Source organism: Populus trichocarpa, chromosome 10 (genome assembly GCF_000002775.5).
Source record: "Populus trichocarpa isolate Nisqually-1 chromosome 10, P.trichocarpa_v4.1, whole genome shotgun sequence".
Classification (NCBI taxonomy): domain Eukaryota; kingdom Viridiplantae; phylum Streptophyta; class Magnoliopsida; order Malpighiales; family Salicaceae; genus Populus; species Populus trichocarpa.
The window spans coordinates 4,512,393-4,539,559 of record NC_037294.2 but is presented as its reverse complement, the minus strand read 5'-3'; the positions used below and the strand labels follow the sequence as shown (position 1 = coordinate 4,539,559).

Sequence of the window (27,167 nt, the reverse complement as noted above, 5' to 3'; positions counted from 1 at the left end):
GTGGTTTCGCCGAGCCAAATCCCTGGCAGGTTTTTACTTGGACCCGGACCGGTCCCAGGCCCGGGTCGGCCGGGTCTCAGGTCGACTCGTCGGGCCTGTCCGAGTTTCAAAACTATGGTTAAAATACAACATTATTTTTATTGTGAAGCAAATGCAGCAGCAAACTGGTTAGTGAATTATGGTTTATCAAAGAAACCGTGATGGGGATCTTTAGACAATAAATGATCCTCTAGTGAGTTTGTATTGAATTATGTATTTTAATATATTTGGATCTAAATTATCTCATTAATTTAATCTAAAATTATTAGGGCTTGAAGCCCCAATTTGTTTTTTTTTTTAAATAGGGCATATCCATGCAGGTGATCATAATGTTTACAACTATACACTTCATTATTTCTTTCTAACATCAATCAAATTTGAGTTGACTATAAAAATATCAAGAACATTAAATTTATGTTGATTTTGAATTCAAACCAATCAATTAATTTGGGAAACTAAACGGTGCTAAGAGTGTGTTTGGTATTGTGGTTGTGGTTTAAAAAAAGTTATTTTATAAAAGTACTTTACTGTTTTATAAAAGTACTTTTAGTTGAGAATGGTTTGGAAAAATATATGTTTGGTTAAAACTGTGGTTGAAATTGAGGTTAAACAAAAAGTAGTTTAATGTGTTTGGTTAAAAGAATGCTTTTCAAATTGAGGTTGGTTTAGAAAAATATATGTTTGGTTAAAACTGTGGTTGAAATTGAGGTTGAACAAAAATTAGTTTAATGTGTTTGGTTAAAAGAATGCTTTTCAAATTGAGGTTATAAAATAATTAAAAAGATTTTTATTAATATTGATGGTTTTTAATTTAAATATTGTAGATTTAACTACTGTTATTACATCATGAAATAAATAATATTGATATCAAATATTTTTTATTGTTCCATTAAACTATGTGCAATTTCATAACATACGAAATCTATCCAACAAGGACTATATTTTTCATGGTTTCTTAAGCGCACATCAACATCAGGTAAGAAATCATCAAGAAGAAAATTGAGGTTGTGATCAAATTCTGCAAATGCTACGTAATTAAGCGATCTACTTCTAATTTTTTAATAAAACACAATTAAAAATTAAAATTAAAATTAAATTTTTTTTAACCAGGTCAGACCCGGCAAGAATAAAATTGGGATTGCCTTCTAATTTTTCGAATAAAACACAATTAAAAAAATAAAAATTAATTTTTTTACTGGGTCGGACCCGGTTTAATGCATTTAGCTTTGGACCGGATCCGGACCGGCCGAAACAGTGGAGAGTTTGCTCTCCACTGTCCAAAGACACAGCAGGAACAAGCATAAAAAAATTGCTTCAGCTGAACCTACAGTTACACCTCAATTTTTGTGGGTCCCATGCGTCAAAACATAACCACTACTTATAACCAAACACTATATTACAAAGTTTGAAGGAAAAAAAAGCAGTAGTTGCCGCATAGCCAAATGCACTCTAAATCAATAAATAACAACAACTAAGGCCAAATTTCTTTGTTCATATTGAATTTCATGTATACACGTATATAACATTGTAGCCAGCAAAAATTGGAATTTTTTGAAGAATGCATTGAACACCAAGTGGGGTCATTAGGAATCAAAAGAAGGTGGGCTCAAAAGAAGAAACGACCCTTCAATAAATTAAAGATAGATATCAAACAATTGAATATGCTTCTTAAAGTCTTGGTGCATATTATAATAAAGGTTTCGCACGGGTCCTTTAGCTAAGATTATTATTATAATCTAGTTATTTCGATTCTATAAACAAAAGTAGATCATTAATTAACCCCATTATTAACTTGCTCATGGTTAATTGCTTCCTTAGTTTTTTTTTTTTATGTCAATGTCCAAAGGAAAGCGATTCCTCAAAGGATAAAAACCACAAGAGAAAATTGATATAACATATTCTTGTGCTTGATTTGATATGCTATTTTTTCTTCCTCCTTCTTCTTTTTTGGGTGAAATTCGTTCATAAATGTCTAATTACGTGTGTTGTACACACGCAATGACTTGATAGGTTGGTAATTTAATATATATAATCTCAAACGAATTAATGCTACTAGAAAGAAATTTATAGCTCACGCCTCCAAGGAAGGTTTTCAAGGAATGATTAGAATTAATGATTATTATCGTGTGTATGTGGACGAGCTAGAATATTCAATGAAATTAATGGAACAAACAATAAATCAAAGGACATCGCCATGGAAAACATGATTGTGGGTGTCCTTTTTAAACCTATCATCATATCTAAGTGCTAGACTTGCTTTCATATTTGATATTTGAAATGACTTTTTGCGCTCCAAACGCACGCTTAAGCCATCATAGTCAGAAGACAGAAAGCTAGCTAGCTAGGTACGATCGTGACTTCGTTTACATCACTATATGAAAAGAAAAAAAAAGTTTTTTTTATGATAAATATTATTTCTTGTACAATGTTGAACATTATGTATGGTTTATTTGTCAAGTTGGGTAGCCTTAGATAATGTTGAATGCTCGCTGACTAATGATTATATGGACCGATCGATTTCGTGTCCCGTTTGATTTGAAAGCAAAAATAAAATAAAAAATTCAGTGGAGGATCCAAGTGAAAGTTTGATTTTGATCCTACACAAACTTAGATTTTGCGTAACAGGACAATACTTTGATATCTATATGTGATAACCCACTTCCATGTATATAATTAATACGAATACATTATTTGTATTTCCACCATCGATCGACCAACACAGATAAAAAGCAGAGAATGATCATTTCCTGCGAAGAAAAAATTAAAGGAATAGAAGATATATACAAACAGAATAATGGTTAACCAAGATGAGGCCACTCGAATATAACATGATCGATTTTATTAAAAAACAATTACAGTTACATGGGCAATGAAGTGCCAAAATCACGTCTGCTGTGGTTTTCTTTAATTTTATATATCTAGTGTTTAATTTAGTAAAAGTAGGAAATTATAGGTCAAATAATATCTTAATTTCCTTTGTAAATTAATAACGATATTGTTAAATAAAATGAGTATTTTTTATTATTATTAATGTGGGGTGTTCAGATCAGTTTGCGTGTATCTCAACTAATATTCATAGATTCTGAAGTTAACAATTAAGTAATCCTCAAGTGGTTATTAATATTAAACAAGGCTCGAACTCTTGATACAAGCTCTTACTAGCACCTAATAAATAGTTAAATAAAACGAGTGTTACTACTAACATTGGATGCTGACAAGTGATAATTCTTTTGTTTTCCTTTTGTTATATATATGGTACCTACGAGCTAGCTCTACTATTTCTATCATTCCATCTTACGGGAGTATTTGTTTAGTGATTTGTTTTATATCATTTATTCTTTCTGTTTATATATATATTTTTTATTTTCGTTTTCAATTCATTCTTTTCCTTTTCATTGAACGAAAAAAAAAAACAAAAAAACAATTTGCCTGGGTAGATTTTTTTAGTTCTTATTTTTTATTAAAAAATAGATTTAATCTCAATCAAATTACTCAAACTGTTAGGATCAATGCCAAGTTAATCAAAAATGAGTAGTCTTAACCCTAGCTAGGTTGCCTGAGCAGTCCCCACCCGATACCTAGACTAGATCTTAGCTCAATCGTGACATTTTTTAATCAAACCCGACTTGTGAATCATAGGATATTATTGTAGATAGGGATGAATCCTGAGGTGGCCAAGACCCGTGGCTAAAATATTTTACTCCCTCTTCCTTATTAATATAGGATATTTGGTCCCTTTTCTTAAAAAATCTTAATTTAATTCCGGATTGTAGAATTTATAAGAGAAGAGTATTAATCTTATTGCTCTTGTTTCTTACGTTTTTCAAGTGTAATATGTGTAGAGTATTTAAAGTCAAGTGATGCCTAGAGATGTGCTTGCTAGTTACAGATTTAAATTTGAAAAGATTTAAACGTAGCTAACTTAGACTCCTAAATTGATAAGTCTCCTGATTTCTTTGCTCCTGATTCTTTGCCTTATTATTCTGGATGTGGATGATTGTTGACTATGTCCTTGACACGCCCCCTCAATCTCAAGGGTAGCTCACGAACTTTGAGATTGGAACGAAGCTGTGTAAACCGAATGGCTGCTATCGCAGAAAGATATGTTGCACCAATATTATTACACCAAATAATAGGGGGCGATGTAGTCTAAAGACCAAGTTCAGAGGCAAGTTGTTGAAGCCACTGTTATTCTGCTGCTGCATTAGCAAGTGCCTTATATTCAACCTCTGTGCTGCTGCGGGCAACAGTGGACCGTTGCTTACAACTCCACGAAATAAGCCTAGATCCAAGATAGACACAGTAGGAACCAACTGATCTACGATCATCAGGGTCTTCTGCCCAGTCATTATCTGCAAATGCTTGAAAGGATAAGGACGATGAATGTGTCAAGAAGAGTCCATAGGATACTGTGTTTTTTAGGTAACACAGTATGTGTTTTACTGCTTGCCAATGAGAGTCTTTAGGGTTATGCATAAATTTGCTTACACGATGGACAATAAAGGCTATATCGGAACGAGTGAAAGAGAGGTAATAAAGACTACCCACAATGCTTCAGTAGAGATTAGGATCTGCACAAGTGGGGCTATCGTGTTTGGACACTGAATAGAAGTTACCATTGGAGTTTCACATGGTTTAGCCTTGTCCATTCCATGAAAAGGTTTTGAGAAAACCACAGAGGTGGAGACTGTGTTTATTTATATAGAGAATGTATACATGTGTAGCTAGAATACTAAGAAGGAAAGAATCATAACATAAATACAATATATTACATTCCTATAATTATGAGCTAAGAATCAGGAGGGGATTCTGGAGAATCCCCAACACCCCCCCGCAAGCTAAGCATGAGATTAGAGCACATGCGTAGCTTGGAGCGAAAGAATGTGAAGAGGGGCCTGGAAACACTCTTGGTAAAGACATCTACAACTTGAAGAGTAGAAGGAACATGTTGAATGCGAATACGACCAGTGACCACAAGTTCTCGAAGAAAATGATAGTCAAGATCGATGTGCTTGGAGCGCTTGTGAGAGACTGGATTGGAGCTTAAAAAGATGGCACTCTTGTTATCACAGAGAAGTAGCGGTCGAGCTGGACGAGGGACATGTAAATCATGCAGGAGATGATCTAACCATAAAACCTCGACAGCAGTGTAAGCGAGGGCACGATACTCAGATTCACAGCTAGAGCGAGATACCGTAGGTTGCTTCTTGGCACTCCAGGAGACAAGGTTGTCACCAAGATAGATGGAGTAACCAGAAATAGAGCGCCTAGTGTCAGGGCATCCAGCCCAATCAGCATTAGAGTAAGCAGTAATGGTAGCAGGAGAGGAGGCAGTGAATGAAAGGCCATAGTGAAGAGTGCCCTTGACATATCGAAGGATGTGCTTCACAGCTTGAAAATGATCATCAGTGGGAGCATGCAAGTATTGGCTAACGGAGATTACTGATGGTCAAGTATTGCAGAGCACCAACAAGAGAACAGTACATAGTGATATCTGCAAACGGGGAATTAGCGGAGGAAAGATGTTGAGCGACAACCATAGGAGTGGATACCGGTTTGCAATCAAGGAGTTGAGCCCGCGTAAGAATGTCGCGAGCATACTTGGTCTAACTGAGAAAGAGTCCAGTCGAGGTAGAGGTGGCTTCAAGACCAAGAAAATAGCTGAGAGAACCTAAGTCCTTGGTGGCGAATTCTGAGTGAAGCTGTCGAATGAAGCTACTAAGAAGAGAGTTATTGTTGCTAGTGAGGATAATATCATCAACATAGAGTAAGAGATAAATGATTTGCTGCTGACGATGCAGAACAAATAAGGAGGTATCAGCACGGCTGCAGGTAAAACCAAGTTTCAAAAGAAATAAGCTGAATCGTTGAAACCAAGCACGGGGAGCCTGTTTTAGGCCATAAAGAGCCTTTTTGAGTTTGCAAACATGCTGAGGAAAGTGAGGATCAACATATCCAGGAGGCTGCTCCATATAAACATGTTCCTGCAAAATACCATGAAGAAAAGCATTTTTAACATCAAGTTGACGAAGAGGCCAACAATGAGTGATTGCTAGTGATAGCACTACACGAATAGTGGAAGCTTTGACTACTAGACTAAAGGTGTCAGTGTAGTCAAGACCAGGGAGTTGAGTGTATCCTTTAGCAACAAGATGGGCCTTGAGTCGGTCAATAGATCCGTCAGACTGATACTTCGTGCGAAAAACCCATTTGGAACCCACAATGTTTTTTTTGGGAGGTCGAGGAACAAGATCCCAAGTGCAATTTTCACGGAGAGCGTTGAGTTCTTCATCCATAGCAGTGAGCCATGCAGGATTTTTAGCAGTAATCTTGAATCCACGGGGCTCAAATGTAGTGAGGAGGGCATGTAAGAGACCCGAGACAGGTTGACTTAGATAAATGGGGTAACGTGGCCGAAAAATGCCTGCTTTAGCTCAAGTGACCATCGAGTGAGAGGATGAAGCAGCAGACTGATCATGATGATGAGCTTGAGCTTCAGAATGCAATGGAGCTTGTGTTGGAGGATCAGGGGCTTCAGAAGAAGCTGAGGTGTGCTGTGTGGAAGACATCTGATCAGTAGAAACCTGCATAGGCTCAAGTAAAGAGTCAGAACAGAGACAACATGCATGTGACCGAGACCGAGACCGAGAATGAGGATTAGATAGAGGAACTGTGGGCAATGGGGCGGTAGATAATGGTGGGTCATGGGCATGCATGAGCTCACTAAAACTGGATAAATCTAAGGATGCAGGAGATTGTGCGTGAGAGTTAGGTATTAAGGGGAAATTCAGTTCATCAAATTTGGCATGGGGCGTGACATATATCTTGGAGGTAAGAGGATCTAGACAACGATAACCTTTATAAGAAGGACTGTAACCCAAGAATATGCATGGAATGCTGCGTGGAGAAAATTTGTTAGCAGCGTAATCACGTAAACAGGGATAGACTCTGTAACCAAAAGGATGAAAATTGATGTAAAGAGGAGCTTTACCATGTAGAATCTCAAAAGGAGAAAGACCTGCAAGAAGTTGGGTAGGCAACCGATTGATGATATAAGTCATTGTACTAAAAGCGTCAACCCAATAATAAGTGGATACTCGTGAAGGAAATAAGAGTGCAAGACCCATTTCAGTCACATGGCGATGCTTGCGCTCAGCGCATCCATTTTGAGAACGAGTGTAGGGGCAAGACTTTTGATGTTGAATACCGGAGGAGCGGAGTTGAGATTGAAAACGATTACTACAAAACTCAGCACCACCATCACTCTGAAAATTTTTAATTTTGCAAGAATATTGATTTTCCACAAAGATCTGATATTGAAGAAAAATATCAATAAAATCAGATTTAAATTTCATGGGGTAGAGCCATGTAAAGCGAGAATGATCATCGACAAATATCATGTAATATGCAAAACCCATTTTTGATTTAATAGTAGCTGGGCCCCAGATGTCACAGTGAATAAGACCTAAAATAGAGTTGGATCGAGTATTATTAGAAGAAAACGAAAGCTTATGACTTTTTGCAATTTGACATGTAGCACAAATAGCAGGATTAGGCAAAATAGAAGTAAGGGATAAATGTCCTTTTTTATTCAATAAAGAAATAATAGAGTGGTTAACATGACCAAGACGTGCATGCCATAAATCATACGACGCTGCAAGGACAGATTTATTTAGGACAAAAATGAAAACAACATTGCCTCGCTCTAGTACGTGAAGACCGTCATCACATCTTCCGGTTGCCACCACCGTTCTTGTGATCTTGTTCTGAATAATAAAAGAAGAGTCATTAAATGTGACCAGAAGAGGAAAGTCTTTAGTCAATTTACTAATGGACAAGAGATTTTTTGTGAGATGTGGTACCAATAAAACATCAAGCAATTTTAAATTTGGAGAGGGTTGAGAGGTACCCGTATGAGTGATGGGAAGAGGAGCCCCATTTCCCACAATAACCTTATCCTTACCAACATATTGCTCGGAGGTGGTCAGTGTAGTCGAATCCGGCATCATGTGAGCAGAGGCACCGGTGTCAAGGTACCAATCTGAGGTACAGCTAGGAAAGGTTTCAGCAATGTGTGCTGATGGCTCTGCACGATCATATCGATTCTGACATCGATCAGCAGTGTGGCCCTCTATTTTGTAGATTTGGCAGCGTGGGTTATAAGAGCGACGAGATCTATTATTCCCTGAATGACCACCGAAGTTGCTAGAGGAGGGGCCATTTGTGTTGCCATGTAAGCCATCTCTATGGCGACGATTTCCTGTGGAACGAAAATGTCCACCACGAAAGTGTCCTCTGTTCATTGTGGCTGTGAACGCTGCATAAGAGAAAGTGTGAGTTTCAAGTGATTTTTAAAACAAATCAAAACTTGCAGCTGGAGGGACCAAATCATGAAATGAAGGTAGAGGTGTAAGAGCCATCTGTGTGGAGGAGAAGGCAGCAAACTCAGTGCCAAGAGCATAGAGAAACCAATGAGATTTGTCAACTTCATCAACTGGTCGTCCGATGGCCACTAATTGATCACAAAGGCCTTTGAATGCACGGGCAAAGTCAGCAATGAAGCGGTTTCCTTTCTTCATGAGTTGAAGTTCATCCTTTAGGCGAATCTCCCAAGTTTTAGATCTATGGTTGAACACACGTTCAAGAGCAACCCAGACATCCCGAGAGGTTGCAAGGCCAATAGCAGCTGCCATGGCTTTTTCTGTGAGAGATGACAACAATAGACTTAAGATCCGTTGGTCTTTGAGTTTCCATTCAAGGAATTCAGGGTTGACAGTAGAGGTACCGTCTGTGGTGGTAATTGTTTCATTCGGTTGTTGAAGAGAACCATCAATGAAACCAATACAACCTTGGCATTGAAGGAGAGGAATGAGCTGGCTTTTCCAGAGCAAAAAATTTATGGCTGAGAGCTTAATGGTGATCATGTGAACCATGGTATTGAAGGAGAGGGGCTCTACCATGAGGAAGAAGGGAGGAAGATTTGTTTTGGAATTTAACCTAGAAGAGCTCTGATACCATGAAAATGTTTTGAGAAAACCACACTTTCTGATGTGAAGACTGCGTTTATTTATATAGAGAATGTATACATGTGTAGCTGGAATACTAAGAAGGAAAGAATCATAACATAAATACAATATATTACATTCCTATAATTATGAGCTAAGAATCAGGAGGGGATTCTAGAGAATCCCTAACATTCCAGACCGGACTAAGACATTAATGACATAATGTTGTTGTAAGAGATAAAGACCTGTGGTGTCATGTAAAGCTTCCACTCCAAGAAACAAATTTAATTGTCTAAGATCGTTGATAGCAAAATCAACTTGAAGATATTGAATGATAACAATGATAGCTGTAGAGGAGGATCCCGTGATGATGATATCATCAACATAGATATAAACAAGAAGAGATCGATGGACAAGTTCCTTATGGTAGATGAACAAAGAAATATCTTATTTGCTACCAGTAAAACCATAAGTGAGTAACTTATTGGTTAGGCGAGAGAACCATACACGAGGAGCTTGACGAAGGCCATATAAGGAGCGATGAAAATGACAGACATGATTAGGAAATTGAGGGTGATGATAGCCAGAGGGCTGCAACATTAAAACATCTTCTTGTAAATTTCTATGAAGAAATGCATTGTACACATCAATTTGGTACATTGGCCAGCCAGGGGAAACAACAATGGTGAGTAACATGTGAATTGTTGCTAGCTTAACAACTAAACAGAAAGTTTTTAGAAAATCAAAACCGTGTTGTTGAAGAAAACTCTCAGCGACTAGTCGTGCTTTATAATGTGCAATGGTCTATCAACTTGTCTTTTGATACGATAGATCCACTTACCAGCAATAACATTGAGGTGAGGTTAAGGTGGATCAAGAGTTCAAGTTCCATTGCGCATAAGTGCATTAAACTAATCATCCATAGTAGTTTGCCTCTCACTATGTTTAGAAGCTTTAGTGTAACAGGTGGGCTCATATTAAAGAAGGACAGTTGTAGCAAGCAAGGCATGTGGAAGAGGATATTTAATTGAGCCATCAAGAAGTTTTCTTTGGTTGTTGAATATTATTCTTGTTAAACAATCCAAATCGAAGAAAGAGAAATGCAAACAAAAGAGGAGGCTAGGGTTTGATAGATCACTTTATTCTAAAGTTTATGTTTTAACCTAAATACGAAAAGATTATATATAGGCTAAACTAAAAATAATATTATACCCTTAATAAATAAAAAAATAAAAATATCTATTAATATCTCCCCTTAAACTCACGATGCAGCAACTACAAGTATCGAGAGTTTGCCAACTAGAAAACAAAAATGGGAAATGAAATGCGACTTGATAAATAAATCTGCAATCTGCAAAGAAGAAGAAACAAAAAGCAAAGTAATGGTATCATACTTGAGATGATGATGAGTAAGATGAAAATCGATCTCAATGTATTTAATTCGTTCATGAAAAACCAAGTTATGAGCAATTTGAATAGAACTCTAGTTGTCATAATACATTGGAGTAGGAGGAGAAAGGGAGACTCTCATATCTGCAAGTAACCAATGTAACCAAAAAATTTCTTTGGTAGTAGATGTCATAGCACGATATTCTACTTCGGTTGAAAATTGAGAAACAATAGATTGTTTTTTGTATTTTTAAGAAATAAGAGAATCACCCAAAAAGATAAAATTAAAAAAAAACCCAGTAACAGACTTGCAATATATGTGATCACTGTTATAATTAGCATCAGAGTATGCACGCAGCTCCAAGAAAAAGATGGATGAAAGTAAAAGACTCTGAAAGACTGTACCCTGAAGATATCGCAAAATACAAAAAACAACTGCCCAATGAATTATAGTAAGAGAAGCAACAAACTGACTAACAACATGAACAACATATGTAATATCTAGACGAGTAATAGTGAGATCTCCCAATAATAGTATGGTATAAAGTAGGATCTGACAAAGGTACATCATCAAAAGAAGAATATCTTGTGTTAACCTCAATTAGAGTATTTATTGTCTTATTATCAGTAAGTCTAGCTCGTTCAAGGTTATCTGCAACATATTGTGATTGGGAAAAAAGGTAACCTTTGGGTGAGTAAGCTACCTCAATACCTAGAAAATATCGAAGATAACCTAAATTCTTCATTTCAAATTATCTAGCTAGCTCTATCTTCGAAACTAAAATACCATCAATGTCATCACCAGTAATAATCATGTTATCAATATATAAAAACAAAATGATACGACCTGCATTAGTGCACTTAATAAATAAACATAATCATGACTACTAGAAACAAATCTAAGAGAAGAGATCATAACAAAAAATTTCTCAAACCAAGCATGAGGTGCTTGTTCGAGATCATATAATGTTTTCTTGAGCTTATAAACATACTTAGAGTCATGTGAAACACCAGGAAGGAGAGCCATATAAACTTTTTCTTGAAGATCTCCATTCAAGAAGGCATTTTTAACATCAAGTTGAGAGATATATTATTGACGGACTGAAGTTATGACAATAAGAGTACGAATAATAGTCATTTTTGTAATAGGAAAAATGTCTCATCATAATCCATACCATACTTTTGAGAGTGTCCTTTTGCAACCAACCTAGCTTTTATCACTCAATAGACCCATCAGAATTAGTCTTGATCTTATACACCCAACGACAACCAACAACACTCTTATCAAGAGGTAGAGGAACCAAATCTTAAGTATCTGTCTTATGCAAAGCAGAAAGTTTCTCATTCATAGCTTGCTGCCAAAGAGGATCAATAATTGTCTCTTTATAGGAAGAGGGCTTAAAGAGACAATGAATAGAAGCGAAAAAGGAAGTAAATGATGATGAATAACAAAAATAAGCAAAATTCGATAACTTTGTGGACTTACAAATGTGTATGGATTGACGTAGAGCTGGATCTATAATCTCAGACAAAGCTTGAGGGACTATAGAGGAGAATGGAGCTTCAGGTGTGCTGGAGAGTAAAGAGTCAGTACTTGTACAATGATTAGTATGAATTAGTCGAACATGAGGAGGGGTATTTGAGGTACTAGAAACTTGAGATGATAAACTATTAGAATTCTCAGAAAAATGATCTATACGAATAAGATCAGATCTAGTCAAGCTATGAGTAGTGGATGGAATAAAAAAGAAAGGTATATGCTCAAGAAAGATAACATGACAAGACACATAAAGTTTTTGAGTTATTGGATCAAAACAACGATACCCCTTTTTACCTTCACCATAAAAAAAAATACACAAATAGTAGATCGAGAGGACAACTTACTACGTTCTACATGAGGATGAAGAATGAAACAAGTACAACTAAAAACTCTAAAGGAGGAATAGTCAAGGGCATACCCATACAACTTTTTAAAAGGAGAAAATCTGAAATATGAGAAGATGGAATTGTATTAATCAAACTTACAGCAGTAAGAACAACTTCTCCATAAAACTCATTAGGAATAGAAGTATACAATAAAAGAGAACAAGCAGTTTTGACAATCTGCCTATGTTTCTTTTAGGAACTCCATTTTGCTCAAATATATCTATACATGAAGTTTGGTGAATGGTTCTATCTAAGGCAAGCAACTCATAAAATTTATTAGAGGTATATTTCTCATCCAAATCACACCTAAAACATTTGATAATAGGAGAATGTTAAGTTCTGATAAGAGCTTGAAAGGCTATATATATCTCAAAAAATTCAGAACGATATTTCATTAAATAAACCCAATAATAATGAGTATAATCATCAATAAAAGAAACATAATATTGAGACCCTCCTTTTGTGGCAATAGGAAAAGGTCCCCATACATCAAAATAAATCAAGTCAAATGGGAAAGAAAAAATAGAAATACTTTAATTAAAAGGTAAAGCGAAAAATTTTGTCAGTTTATATCCACTACAATAAGAAATATCACAAGTTTATAAATTTTCTAAAGCTCCTGTGGATGCCAAAAATCTCAAATAAAAAGATGAAACATGACCCAGACAAGAATGTCATAAATAAAAACTAGAATAGGAAAAGACTCAAATGAAAAGAAGACAAATCAACACTAATAACAACAACAACAACAACTGACACTTTTAACTCATCCAAAAAATATAGTTCATTCTCCCTACGACTTATCCCAATCAGCTTATGAGATTGCAAATCCTGTACACAACAAAATATAAAAGGAAAAAGTAACTAAATAATCACCGGAATCACATAACTAACCAACAAAAGCAAGATTCAATCTGAGTTTTGGAATAAGATAAACATTAGGGAGAGATAAATAAGGTGTAACAACATAACCAAAACATGCTAAGGGCATAAAAGTGTCATCAGCAGTCATAACAGGAATAAAGAGCAAAGGGGATATAAAAGTAAAAAATGAAGAATCTAGAGACATATGATGTGAAGCACCAAAATCCAAGACTCGGTCAGAATGTGACATACTTGAGGAACTATGAGGCAATTGACCTACGAAAGAAAAAGCGGACAATATTTATGAATGTAATGAAAGAAACTTTTGAAATTGCTCAGTCAAAATACTAGTATCGGTGATAGAGCCTAATGAAACTATTGTTGCAATATAGTGATGTGGTGGTTTATAACCCTAAGGTGGTCTATGAGAATTAGATTGTGACTAGCTGCCAGGCTTCCAAGCTTGATTCTACTATCTCAACTTGGGATACTAAGTCTTCCAATAACATTTATGCTTATAGAAACTACACTCGTAGAAGGAAACCCTTGTGTAAGGCTTATTCTACTGATTAAAAAATGGCTTAGAGGGTATTGCTAGTATAGAAGAATTCAAAGTAGAAAGAATTCCCTTTTCAAAATAAGACTGAAGACATATTTCTTTAGCCAATAACTCACTGACAATAGAGTTAACTGAAGACAATGGAGAATGATGTAAAATTGAACCTCTAAGTCCTTCAAAATCACAACGAAGTGTTGTTATAAAATGTATCAAACGTTGTTGCTTTCTACCATCAATATAGGCACCACATGCCTTCAATTTTGTCAATTCTATAAGAGCCAATTGATCCCAAAAATTTATCATAGCAAAATAAAACTCTTGAATACCCATATTCTTATGATAAAGAGCTCGTATGTTATTCTCTAATTGATACTGCTTTGCAAAATTTGATTGCGTGAATAACCTTTGCAGATGATCCCAAACCTCCTTTGTTGTTTCATACTTTGCCAATTGCATACCTATGGAATGCTCAACAGAATTGTTAATCCAAGTAATAATATTTGTATTGTTTGCTTCTCATGCATCTATCAAAGCAACATACCCCTCATCAATATTCTTAGGTATCACATAAGTTTCACTAACATATCCCCACGTCTTTTTACCCTTAAGGAAATTTCTCATTACATAACTCCAATACGAATAGTTCTTTCCATCCAACCTCACACTCATAAACTGATGTGAATAATCTCTTTCAGTAGCCATAATCAACAAACAAAGGAAAACCAGAACCTAAAAAAAGCAAAGAACAAAATACCACATTGCAAAAACTGATCAAATATCACAGAAACTAAACAAATATCTTCTTGAAGTTAAATGATTACTCCAAAGAAAATTACAGAAATAGAACGCAAATACTAAATTGCAGAAATTGAAAGGAAGAACAAATACGAAATTTGCATAAACAAAACACGAATACCGCATTGCAAAGACTAAAGGGAAGATGAAATACCAGATTGCTGCAAAAACTAAACAAATATCACTCAAAAAATGATATTAAGCCTAATTCTTAGAACAAAGTTGGATCCACGAAAACTATGTTTGAGATTAAGCTTCGTTCCATGAAATCATGCTCTGATATCATGTTAAACAATCCAAATCAAACAAAGAGAAATACGAACATAAGAGACAAAAAGGCTAGGGTTCTATAGATCATTTTATTTTGAAGCTCATGTTTTAACCTAAATACGAAAAGATTATATATAGATTAAGCTAAAAGTATTATTCTACTCTTCATTAATAAACAAAATAAATATATTTCTTAACAACAATAAGTGACCATGTTGCGAGTATTTTGTGAAATCGGAGGCTCATGTTGAGTAGATAGATGGTGCAGTAGAGCAATCAACAACAAGAGAAGATTTAATTGGCAAAGCTGGTGGTCTATTGTCTGATCCTATAAAATTGAGACTTAGAGGCAAAGAACTTTGTGAGTTAGCATTAGTGAAAGTAGGAGATACATGAATAGTTTCCTCATTTAAACAGATGGTTGGAATTTAGAGAGAAATGGTAGATGACACAGGTGTAAGTGAAGAAGATAGCTAGGTAGATTGATACGGGAAATTGGTTTCATAAAAAACAACATGACGTGACACATATTTTTTCCTTGTTGAAGCATCTAAACACTTGTATCCATGGTGATTTAAACTATATCCAATGGAGATGCAGGATTTAGATCTAAAATTCAATTTATGGTTATTAAAATGGCGTAGGTTGCGCTAAAAGGCACAACCAAATGCCTTAAGAAAATGATATTCAGGTTTCCTTTTATAAACAACCTCAAAAGGAGATTTGTTTTGTAAAGTTGGTGGTGGTAGGTGATTAATTAAATAGACGGCAGTAAGAAAGACATTTTCCTAGCAGTTACAGTAGTGACTAAAGAGTCATAATCATGGCCACGACCAAGAAGCATGTAAGTAATGACATCATCACAAGATAAGGGTTAGCCTATATTTACCAATTCATCAGTAACAGTCTTGACACTAAAGAAGTAATCAATAGCTGTCTGTGAACCTTTGCTTATATTAGAAAGTTGAGATCAAAGATGCAAAACACGAGCTTTAGATTGGGAGGCAAAGCTCTGTTCAATAACGTGCCAGACATCATAGGAAGTTTGTTAAGAGACGTTCTGGGCTTTGGGTTCAGTTAGAGTGGACAATATGGCACTTAAAAGGAGAGCATCTTGATGAACCCACTGATTGTAGGCAGGATTGAGAGGTGAAGAAACTGAGTCGGTGGTTGAGGTTGGGGCAGAAAGAGTAACAGCAGGTTTGGGAATAGTTCCATCAATATAACCAAATAAGTCAAGACCAAGCAGATAAGGGACAATCTAAGCTTTTCATGTGGTGTAATTGTCTTTAGTTAATTTGTGTATGTTGATAGCAGGGAGTGTAATAAAAGTGGGAAGAGTAGTAGAATTTGAAGAGTTGGAAAAAGCCATGTCAGACGTTGGTTTATTGGTTTGGCTCTGATATCATGCATAATGTAATATAGTTCATGTAAAATATGTGTTTTCCAAGTCGGTTCATATTAAATTTTTTTAAATGTAAAAAAAAATATAAAAAATATTTTACTAGTGTTATTAAATTTCATCAAGTTGGTTAACTTTTAAACATCCACTCAACTTTTTACCAGATCCAAGTACTATGGGTCTGACAACCATGTCTGACCCAAGTTTACTTGAATAATAATAATAATAATAATAACAACCACAACAATAAAAATAACAACAATAATAATCATATTAATAATAATAATAACAACAACAAATATGTCAGATCCAAGGTGTTTAAGTATGGTAAATCATAACAAACCCAAGGTGCTTGGGTCTACCAACCATGCATGACCCAAGTTTACTTGGGTTGTCAACATGTCAGACCCACGTTTACTTCAATAATAATAATAATAATAATAATAGTATAGTAATAGTTGATAGTAATTGTGATTGTGATATCAATAATAATAATAAAACAACAACAACAACAACAATATTAATAATAATAATAATAACAACAACAATAACAATAACAATAATAATACTAATAATAATAACAACAACCATGCTAGACCGAAGCACCTTGGGTCTTGCAAACCACGTCAAACCCAAGGTTCTTGGATCTGGCTACCAAGCCTGACCCAAGTTTAGTTGGGTCTGGCAACATGCTTGACCCAAATTTACTTGAATAATCAAAATAATAATAATAAGAAGAATATGAATAAGAATAATCATACAAATAATAATAATAACAATAATAACAACAACCATGTCAGACTCAAGATGTTTGGGTCTGGCAACATGTCAGATCTAAGTTTACTTGAATAATAATAATAATAATAATAATAATAATAATAATAGTTAATAGTTAATAGTAATTATGATTCTGATATCAATAACAACAACAACAACAACAACAATAATAATCATGTCAAATCCAAGTTTATTTGAATAACAACAACAACAATAACAATAATAACAACAATCATGTCAGACCCACGTTACTTAGGTTTGACAAACATGTCTGAGTCAAGTAGTATAGTAATAGTTAATAGTGATTGTGATTGTGATAATAATAAGAACAATAATAAAAAAATTTAATCATAATCATACTAATAATAATAATAATAACAACAACAAAAACAACAGTAATAATAACAATCATGCTAGACGCAAGCGCCTTGGGTGTTGCAGCCATGCCAGACCCAAGGTACTTGGTTATGAAAAACATGCCTGATTTGACAAACAACTGATAAAAAAACAATTGAGCACTTTAGTTGTGGGGAGAGAGAAAAGAAAGAAAAAATACAAACAATCGATCACCAGCGGCAATCCAACTATCATCTATGTACACGCGCCACACCGTATGGAAGAGGGCATGTCTGCACATCTAGTGAGATAGTAAATGGCCAGATTTGGCCACTGAAAAGTGTCACACGTGCCTCCTTAATACCGCAGGCGCTACCCATTCGCTGGGGAAGAAAATGAAAGCCAAAGAAACGTCTCGTAAAATGATAAGATGAGAAATTAAAAGTGAAACTACTATTACAATCCACAGTAAAATATCTCTTGATCTATAGTGATTTCTCACACCATTTAGTTTTTGTTATAACAAGAGAAGAGAATTATCTTATTGCTCTTGTTTTTTATGTCTTTCAAGTGTAACATGTATAGAGTATTTAAAGACAAGAAATGCCTTGAGATGTGCTTGTTGGTTACAGATTTAAATTTAAAAAGATCTAAACATAGCTAACTTAGACTCCTAGATTGATAAGTCTCCTGATTTCTTTGCTCCTGATTCTTTGCCATATTATTCTAGATGTGGATGATTGTTAGGCAACCTGGGTTAATATGCTAACCTTGCGACCCTGGATACAGGATTGTAATAACCACATAGAAAGAAAAGTGAAACAAGAAACACAAAGATCAATTCCAAATAAATCAAATGTTAAAGGAAAAAAATTGAAAAATAAATGAATTTAAAAAAATTGACCAAAGCAATCGGTGTTAACCTTAAAAAACCATGACCTTGGTTATGGTCCCGATAATAAGCTCATAGAAAGCAAACCCAGAAAATAACATAAAATAATTCTTAATCAACAAAATTTTAAGGGATAAAATAAAAAAAAATTAATAAAAAAAACCAAAATAAAAAAATAGTAATAAAAAGAATGGGGACAAGATCTGATCTAAAAATAATTTAAAATCAAACATTGATGGATCAAAATGAAAATAAAATTTAATAAGAAAAAAAAATAAATAGCAGTTAAACTAATGATGATCGAATTTGATATAGAGATTAAATGGAACCAAATGATGATGAGAAAAATTAAAGAAAAAATCAATCAAAAAATTTAAAATACAAAACAAATAGAAATCAAAAGAATGATAATCAAATTGAATAAAAAAAAGACACCATTATATTTTGAAAAGGAGAAGAGAGAGAAAAGAAGTAGGAGAAGAAAAAAGTCTATTAGAGCTCAATCACTGCTCCTCCATGTACATGCATGGAACCAAAAGGATGCTCATGGTGAAATGCTTCTAACGACGTCCTGAAAGATGGTGTTTTCGGCATGGGATGGTGACACAAGCACCACTTCGAAAGCCGTGGATGGTGTCCATTCATTGGCGTGTTTTGTGTATACACCAACAACTTTTTAAAAAATAATATTCATGATTGTTAAAAGACTAAATCACCCCAAGACGACATGTTAATCACTAATTTGTTTTTGAAAATACAGAAAAACCCCTAGATGCAAGCTTGACAAATTTTTCTTTTAAGAACAATATAATCTTAACACTATACTTTAAAAATATAAAAAGATCGAATGGCTCTTCATCAGCCTTTTAACAATTTTGTTTGTAAGGATAAGTCTTTACATTGTGTATGTAAAAAATAAAAAGATGGAATGGTCCCCTATCAGTGTTATTATGATTAATTGCTCATATAAAAAAGACCAAATTACTCTTAATACTAAGCCTATTTTTTTTTTGAAGGGAAAATTGGTAATTACACTTTTCTTATTCACATTGCATTATGTCTAGGCATACAGTGAATTCACAACCCCAATAATTTTTTTTATTTGTAATGTTTTCTAACATCCATAATAAGTTAAATTTAAAGAGTTTTTTTTTCAATTAGCATAAACTAGCCTAATTCTTGCGTGCTGAAGTAGGATAATTTTTTAAACTCACTTTTTTTATTTAACTACATGATAATAAGAATTTATATTTTACATAATTTCAACAAACTTGTTGAGTATTTATTTTGTCAACAATAAATATTCATTAGAACTCAAATGATATAAATTTTGAGAAAAAATATATTTCTCTTGTTGAAATTCCTTTTTTTATTAATGTTTTTGTTATTTTGATGGAACAATGATTTTTTATTAATAAAAATTATAGAAATTAAAATAAATATTTGTCAAAACTCAAATGATTTAAATTAAGTAACTAGAAAAAAAATATTTAGCCAAAGCTTCATTTTTCTTATTTGTCAATTTCTTTTTAATTTCAGAGAGAACATAATTCTTTTCATGAAAAAGGATGTTTATCCAGCTAATATAAGAAAATTGTTTGTGTTATGGATGTACTATCTAATATCATGAATGTAGGAAACAAAAAGTTGTTGCTTATTCTTATGCTTAATAAAATAAATTACAAAAATAAATAGAATGATAAAGCTGGAAGTTAAAATTCCTAATAAAAAAAAAGATAAATGCAAGAACAAAATGAATAGTGAGTTGGATAGGGTAGATGTCGTACTGGTCATTAATGAAAAAGGTTGGTGCTCGCATTAACAATTGTATGTTCGTACTAACAAAGTGCAAAGAATAGGTGGGCCCTCATAAAATGATTGGTTGTCAGAGCTATCTTTTTTATTGGGTTTAATTAGGTTTCACTTAGTGTCAATTGTATTATTTTGTCTTTTTTTTTTCTCTTCCCTTTCTCTCTTCTTGGTTAGGCCTTCATTGAGCTCGATTGGAATTAGATTTGAGACCGATTTGGGACTAAATTAAATGAAAAGGTAAAAAACATATACGAGTTATTAGAGAATTGAAAATTAAACTAAGCAATTACTAGAGAATTAAAGACTAAATTGAATAAAGACAGAAAAAGCGTCTGGCACGTGTGAGAAAGCCCATCATATTTTATGGTGTATAAGCCTTCCTCCAAGATCTAATGGCGGCCATCCTTGGTGTCATTGAAATCGTCTTTGCAAGGGCTTCCTTCTACGGTGACGTGTTGAAAAAGTTGCTTAATAAACTTGAAAAAAAAATTAAATATCAATAAGTTATTTTCTAACTTATTTTTCATAACATAGTCAAATATTAAAAATTATTTTTCAACTTATTTTTTATAACACTATTTAACATAAAAAATAATTTATTTTTCAGAAATTTATTTTATATGAAAATCACTTTTCAAAAATAAATTACTTTATGGTAAAAAACAGTTCCTAAAAATCTAAAATAGTAAGTTTATTAGCAAAAGTAGCTAGTTGATCAACCCTAGCAATACATACATACATACATACATACATACATACATATACATACATGCATGCATACATATATACACACACGCACGCACATATAAAAGGCTTAAATTATGCTCATGAAACGCAATTGTTACTTGTTAGCATGTCATATCAACACATATACAAGTAATTTTTCTAGGTATCGAAACCACTAAAAGGGAAATTCTTTTTGCCCGCTGCTTTAATTTGTTGTCTCCATCCCATATTGTTTGTTAATGTAGGTGCTACTTTTTTTTTTTTTTTTTGAAGATCGGAACATAACATTAACCTAAATTTGAGAAACAAATAGTAATTAAACAAACAAAAGGAGATCAAGGGGAATCCTCTTTTATTAATTATGAGTCACTACATCCCCCCTACTTTGAGTTGACTACATACGCAAAAACTACTAATGAATATAGAATTCCATGATGTTTTTCAGTGAAATATTTGCATTTCGATGACTTAATCAGTAGCAGATAGAGCTAGAGAAGGATATGTCTTGCCATATATAACTAACCGAAGAATTAGAAATAACTTTTATTAATCTTCTAATAGATAATTCAGTGGTAAGAGTTTAGAATTAAGAGATTTGTTTTTTCTATAGTCTCAGGTTCAAGCCCTGTGGTTGCTAATATTATGGTCACTGCAGGCTTACATGATCGTTAACTTCAGAACCCGTGAGATTAATCGAGTTGCGCGTAAATTAATTCGGATATTCATATTAATAAATAATAATAATAATAATAATTTTTAATCAATTGCGGTCCCCAAGCAGTTCTGTATTTTTAATTTGGAGCCAGAGTTGAAGTCAGCATGACCCCTTTGACGAGTTTGACCTACCCTTGAATTTGGCCTCGTTGGACAACTATTATTATTGATCAGATCAATGAACAGTATATATTTAATTTGCTGCATTAAAGGCCGAAAGGCTAAGATCAATTAATTGTCAAAGAAAACAACAACCAATCGTTGACGGATTCGTTTATATATAAAACTTATCAAGCTTGAGTAAATAGTAAAATGAAATATTTACTTATTTATGAAAATATTACTATTTTTTTTTTAATTCTATGAAATAAGATATATGAATGTTGCCATGCTTTCTTGTAAGTATGTGAGTCTGAAGTAGCAATATATATTCCACCACCAAGGCTCTAACAATAGGAGGACGCGTGTCTAAGGACTGAATTTATGGAAAGCCTGTGAAACCAATTGTCAGTGTATCTTTTTCAAAGGCAGCATAGTGATCATAGTATAAATACCCGCGCACATCTCACGCTTAAGCAGGCTAATTAACTGATCCAAGTCATGTCATAATCACTCTTTCACAAATTCATTAAAATCTTCTTAGAGTGCCTCTTATCACACTTCATTTTCATACTCTGTGTATAGATAAACACTTGCAGAGCTTATGTGGTGCTCAGCACAGCCAGCCTACTCCTAATAGCTATAGCTTTGCTCAGACATTTCTCCACCCTTCATATACGCGCGCACCCATTACTAACACCAATTCCTTCCTCACCTTTTTTTCACATCTCTCTCTCTCTCTCTTCACTCTGCTCCTCCTCCTCCCTGCTAGAGGTTGGACTGCCCATTCTCCTCCACGACTCGCCCCATACTTGATGATATAAAGGTATGGTGGTCCGTGAAATTAAATATTTGAAGGGTAAGTCATTTTTTGTACGGCGTGTGCTAATTGAGTGCATATACAGGGTTTCTGTTCACTATTTGTTTTGGGGAGGGGGGCTGCTACTCCTCTTTTTTTTTTTTTTTTTTTTTTCCGTTGAAATGATTTAACTTAAAATTTCAACACATCTTGACAGGTAAAAATATAGAGAGAGCGGTACTGGATTTTTTTTCCTTCTTAATTTTCTCAACGACAACGTCTCAGGAAATTCAACAATGACCATGAGGCTTTCTTTGACCGCCTACAAACAAGTACAGCCTCGTGGGAATTTCCAAGGGGGGCTAAACATGAAACCTTTCTTTCGTCGAAAAGATAAGGTTGTGTTCGTTGTTGGACCGACTGGCACAGGCAAATCAAGGCTGGCTATTGACCTGGCAACCCGTTTCCCAGCCGAGGTTGTCAATTGTGACAAAATGCAAGTTTATAAAGGCCTCGATATAGTCACAAACAAGGTCACTGAAGAGGAGTGTCGCGGTGTGCCTCATCATTTACTTGGCATAGCAGACCCTAATGCAAATTTCACTTCCGATGACTTCAGGCACCATGCATCACTTGTTGTCGAATCAATCGTGACACGTGATCGGCTACCGATCATCGCCGGTGGATCAAATTCCTACATCGAGGCTTTAGCAAATGATGATCCTGAATTTCGATTAAGGTATGAATGTTGTTTTCTTTGGGTGGACGTGTCACTCCCAATACTTTATTCATTCGTATCAGAGCGGGTCGATCGAATGGTGGAAGCAGGCTTGATTGATGAGGTGAGAGATATGTTTGATCCTAATAAATTTGATGATTATTCACAAGGAATCAAACGGGCAATTGGGGTTCCTGAATTGGATCATTTTTTACGAAATGAGGCGATTGTGGATGCTAAAACTCGTAGAAAGCTTCTTGATGAGGCCATTGATAAAATTAAAGAAAATACTTGTATGCTAGCCTCTCGACAATTACAAAAAATCCATCGGCTTCATAGCATATGGAATTGGAACGTGCACCGAATCGATGCCACCCCAGTTTTCCTAACGAGTGGAAAGGAGGTTGACAATCTTTGGGACAAACTTGTGGCAGGACCAAGCACCATGATTGTGAACCAGTTTCTTTGTGACAAAAATTATGCATCTCCCATTATACCATCAGAATCAATCAAGATGGAGCCAATCTCTGTCCCGGCCCTGGCTGTTGGCGCCACTCGATAGAGGCCTGTCAGGTCATCAAAATCACCATCAATCACACTAGTGCTATTATGCCAATGGGCGCTTTTGCCACGTGGCAGGGTGTGATTAATTGTCTTTTTACCGTTGAGAGAGACAATTTTGGTACTTAGGTAAAAGTTGTGTAAGAAAAGGAGAGAATAAGGAGAAAAAGAAAAGGAGGTTTTTTCTTTTCTTTTAATTAGTTTGGGGCGATTTGTCTGGTCATTAAGGCGGGCCGTACATTTGAGGAAGCTTCGTACTAGTGTGTGCTTTACCTGCATCATTAATCATACGATACAGTAGGCTTTGGAGGGTGGATTGTGGGGGTCCAAGGTTGTGATTTGCACCTGTATTTCTTTTTCTCAGCACGATAGTTACATGGAATATATACAATGGTGATTGGAATTGTCTAAAGGGGTGTTTTCTCTTCCTTGTTCGTTTGCATTTACATTCCAATGCATGACATGATTAATCACCATCTAAAGCGTAATCTGATTTGATGGTGGTATAATATGCTTTATGTGACTCTTGATGTGGGATCAATGGTTGTGATTGAACATGTAATTACACTACTTTGCAATACAATATTTATGTGTACACACACACACACACACACACATATATATATATATATATATATAAAAAGAAACAAATATCAACATGAGCAAAAATCTAAATGAGAAACCTTCATTATCTGTAATTCAACTAAAAAAACTCTCAAAATTGAACCATTTTAATTATAACAAAAAGAATCTTGAAGAAAAAAAGAGACAGAAGTGAAAAAAATATGGAGGAAAGGTTCAACGCTATTGAGTCCTGCTGGAAACACAAATCACCTTTTGGTAAACGATGATAGATTAACGTGTTGTATATATATATACTAGCATATTGACCCGCGCTCCACAGCGGGTCAATAATATTTTTTTAAATGTAAAAAAAATATGGAGTATAGAGAATATATTAAGTGTCATGGGTCTGGCGGTAACCCAACGCTATTGGGTCCTGCTGGGCAGAGGACCCAACTCTATTGGGTCCTAGTGGCAGCAGAACTCAACGCTAAGAGAAAAGAAATTCAACCAACCCAACCTCAAATGAAAAAAATTATCATCACCTAACTTTTGTATAATATAAAAAAATCTCATCAATTTATTTCCTCTTTACTGTATGAAAAAAAAAATTAAATAAGAGAACACAAAAAAAATCTAAAGAGCCAAAAAAATAAAATTGGACATATCTAGGTCTAGCTGAAAGCCGGACCCGATAGCTATGTGACTCGCACTCTGCCGCAGGTGAAATATTTTTATTTTTCATAAAACATCATCTATGCAAGTTTTTTCATAGCAGTTTGGTAGTTCAAAAAATATAACAAATCAAAAAGTTTATGCACACATGTAATCAAATAAACTAAGAATTATATGCGTTAATAAATCAATAAAAAATCATTAATGACACTTAAAAACAAAACTTGAAAAACCGAGAGACAAATGTAGATCAAGATATCGAATCTTGAAAAATAAGACATTAAATTGACTGAATAAAATAAAAAGAAAAAAAGAATAACATGTAAGGCTACACATATTAAGAATATCATTTAAAAATAAATATTTTTATTTTCAAAAACATAGTTTATCTATATAAAAGATAAAAACAAAACCATAGATGAACCAGAAAAACCACTCCGAAAATTAAACACCTAACAAAAAAAGCAATATTTTTTAAAAGAGGCCCCTGAACAAAATAAAAGAGAGGAGGTTTCGTCTATTTTTTCGGTTTTTAGTTTTTTAACCAGTCACGTCACTTTATTTCTTTTCAATTGCATTCTTTAAAGTTATATTTTCATGGCAACCATAGTTATCAAACCCGGCCTGGGGGTTGGCCTGGCCAAGGGGTCGAGTCCCGGATTACACGGGTTGACTCGGGTCAACTCGGAAAAATTAGAAACAAATATTTGAGGTTTTAATATTTTATATAAAAAATTTAAGAAATAATCTATGTGGATATAGGCTATACATGTTCTAAATAATTAAGTTAAAAAATTATTTCAAAATTTCTTTTTATCCCACATTGGAAAGATACTATCTTATTCTTCTAAATTAAAGTATTTAAATCAAAAAGATTTTTTATCCCATATTGAAAAAACATAACTTTTTTCTTGTGAACATAGATTATATATACTAAAAGGCTTCAAATCCCACATTGAAAAAACAAAACATTCTTCAAGTATTTATATAGTGAACTTTGAAATGAGCTAGTAACCAACTGAAAAATATCAAAAAAAGAGGTGTCTCTGAGTAGGAAGAAAAACACATTTTAAAAAAAAGGGTCTCTACTCGGTGGGTCGAACGGTTTACCCCGGGCCAATTGCAGGCCTGAATTTTGAATGAAACAGACCCAACCAAGACCCCGAGTCACCTAGAAAAATTAAAAAAAAAATTTGATGTTTTAATATTTTATATGAAAAAATTAAGAAACAATCTATGTGGATATAGGCTATATATGTTGTAAATAATTAAGTTTAAAATATTATTTCAAAAGGTTTTTTTATCCCACATTAAAAAGATATTATCTTATTCTTCTAAGTTGAAGTATTTAAACAAAAAATGTTTATTATCCCACATTGAAAAAACATAATTTTTTTCTTGTGAACATAGAATATATATATTAAAGAGTTTTAAATCTCACATTGAAAAAATAAAATATTTCTCAAGTATTTATATGGTGAACTTTGAAATGAGTTAGTAATCAATTGAAAAATATGAAAAAAAAAAAGAAGTTTCTGGATAGGAGGAGAAACACATTTGAAAAAAAAAAGGTCTCTACGAGATTTTTTCCGTGTCACCCGAGTTCATTTTTAAAATAAAAGAGGGGTCTCTGGGCAGTAGTGGGTCTGGCTGCCAAGCGAGACCCAATGCTTTGAATCTGGTTGCAAAGCCAGACCCAATGCTTTTGGGTCTACGGTCAAGCCAAACCCAATGTTATTAGGTTAATAATTTTTTACTAAACACAAAAAACAACACCTCCTAATAGCATTAGGTTTGGCTGCCCAGCCACACCTAACCATACCTAATAACAATTTTTTACTGAACATAGAAAAGACAACACCCTCCATGGCGTTATAGTGTCATCCACAGTGCAAACAATTTATGTCTATAGTGTGGTCCATAGTGCAATAAGTCTATGTCCACAGTACATGCACAGTGTTTTTCCCATACCTTCTAAAGTATAGTATAATATTAGGTTCATGTTTAAAACGGACAAAGATAGAGTGATAATTCAATATTTTTGGGCTTAACTACATGTTGAGCCCAAATATATAGAGGTATGATGACTTATCTGACACAATATTTTTAGGCTCAGTTACGCATTGGATCCAAGTACATGTGAGTATAGCAAGCTGTCAGACCCAACATCATTATGTGGTTTCTAGTATGAGGCCAAAACAAATCAATCAAATGTACAAAAGATAAAGGTCTTCTAAGTTGGGAA

The 27,167-nt window shown here is 34.3% G+C and overlaps 1 protein-coding gene across 2 annotated transcripts; it reads left to right on the top strand.

The window, feature by feature from the left end:
• Positions 1–22,089: 22,089 nt before the first annotated feature.
• Positions 22,090–24,095, top strand: LOC7497975 (adenylate isopentenyltransferase 5, chloroplastic). Of its 2 annotated transcripts, none has more exons than XM_002314377.4 (2): positions 22,090–22,431; positions 22,622–24,095. In XM_002314377.4, exon 2 carries the CDS (start codon positions 22,701–22,703, stop codon positions 23,682–23,684), a length of 984 nt encoding a protein of 327 aa, XP_002314413.1. In that variant the 5' UTR covers positions 22,090–22,431; positions 22,622–22,700; the 3' UTR covers positions 23,685–24,095. The 2 variants fall into 2 exon arrangements, with proteins under 2 accessions (XP_002314413.1, XP_024465736.1); XM_024609968.2 differs by having other exon boundaries at positions 22,090–22,464.
• Positions 24,096–27,167: the final 3,072 nt, after the last annotated feature.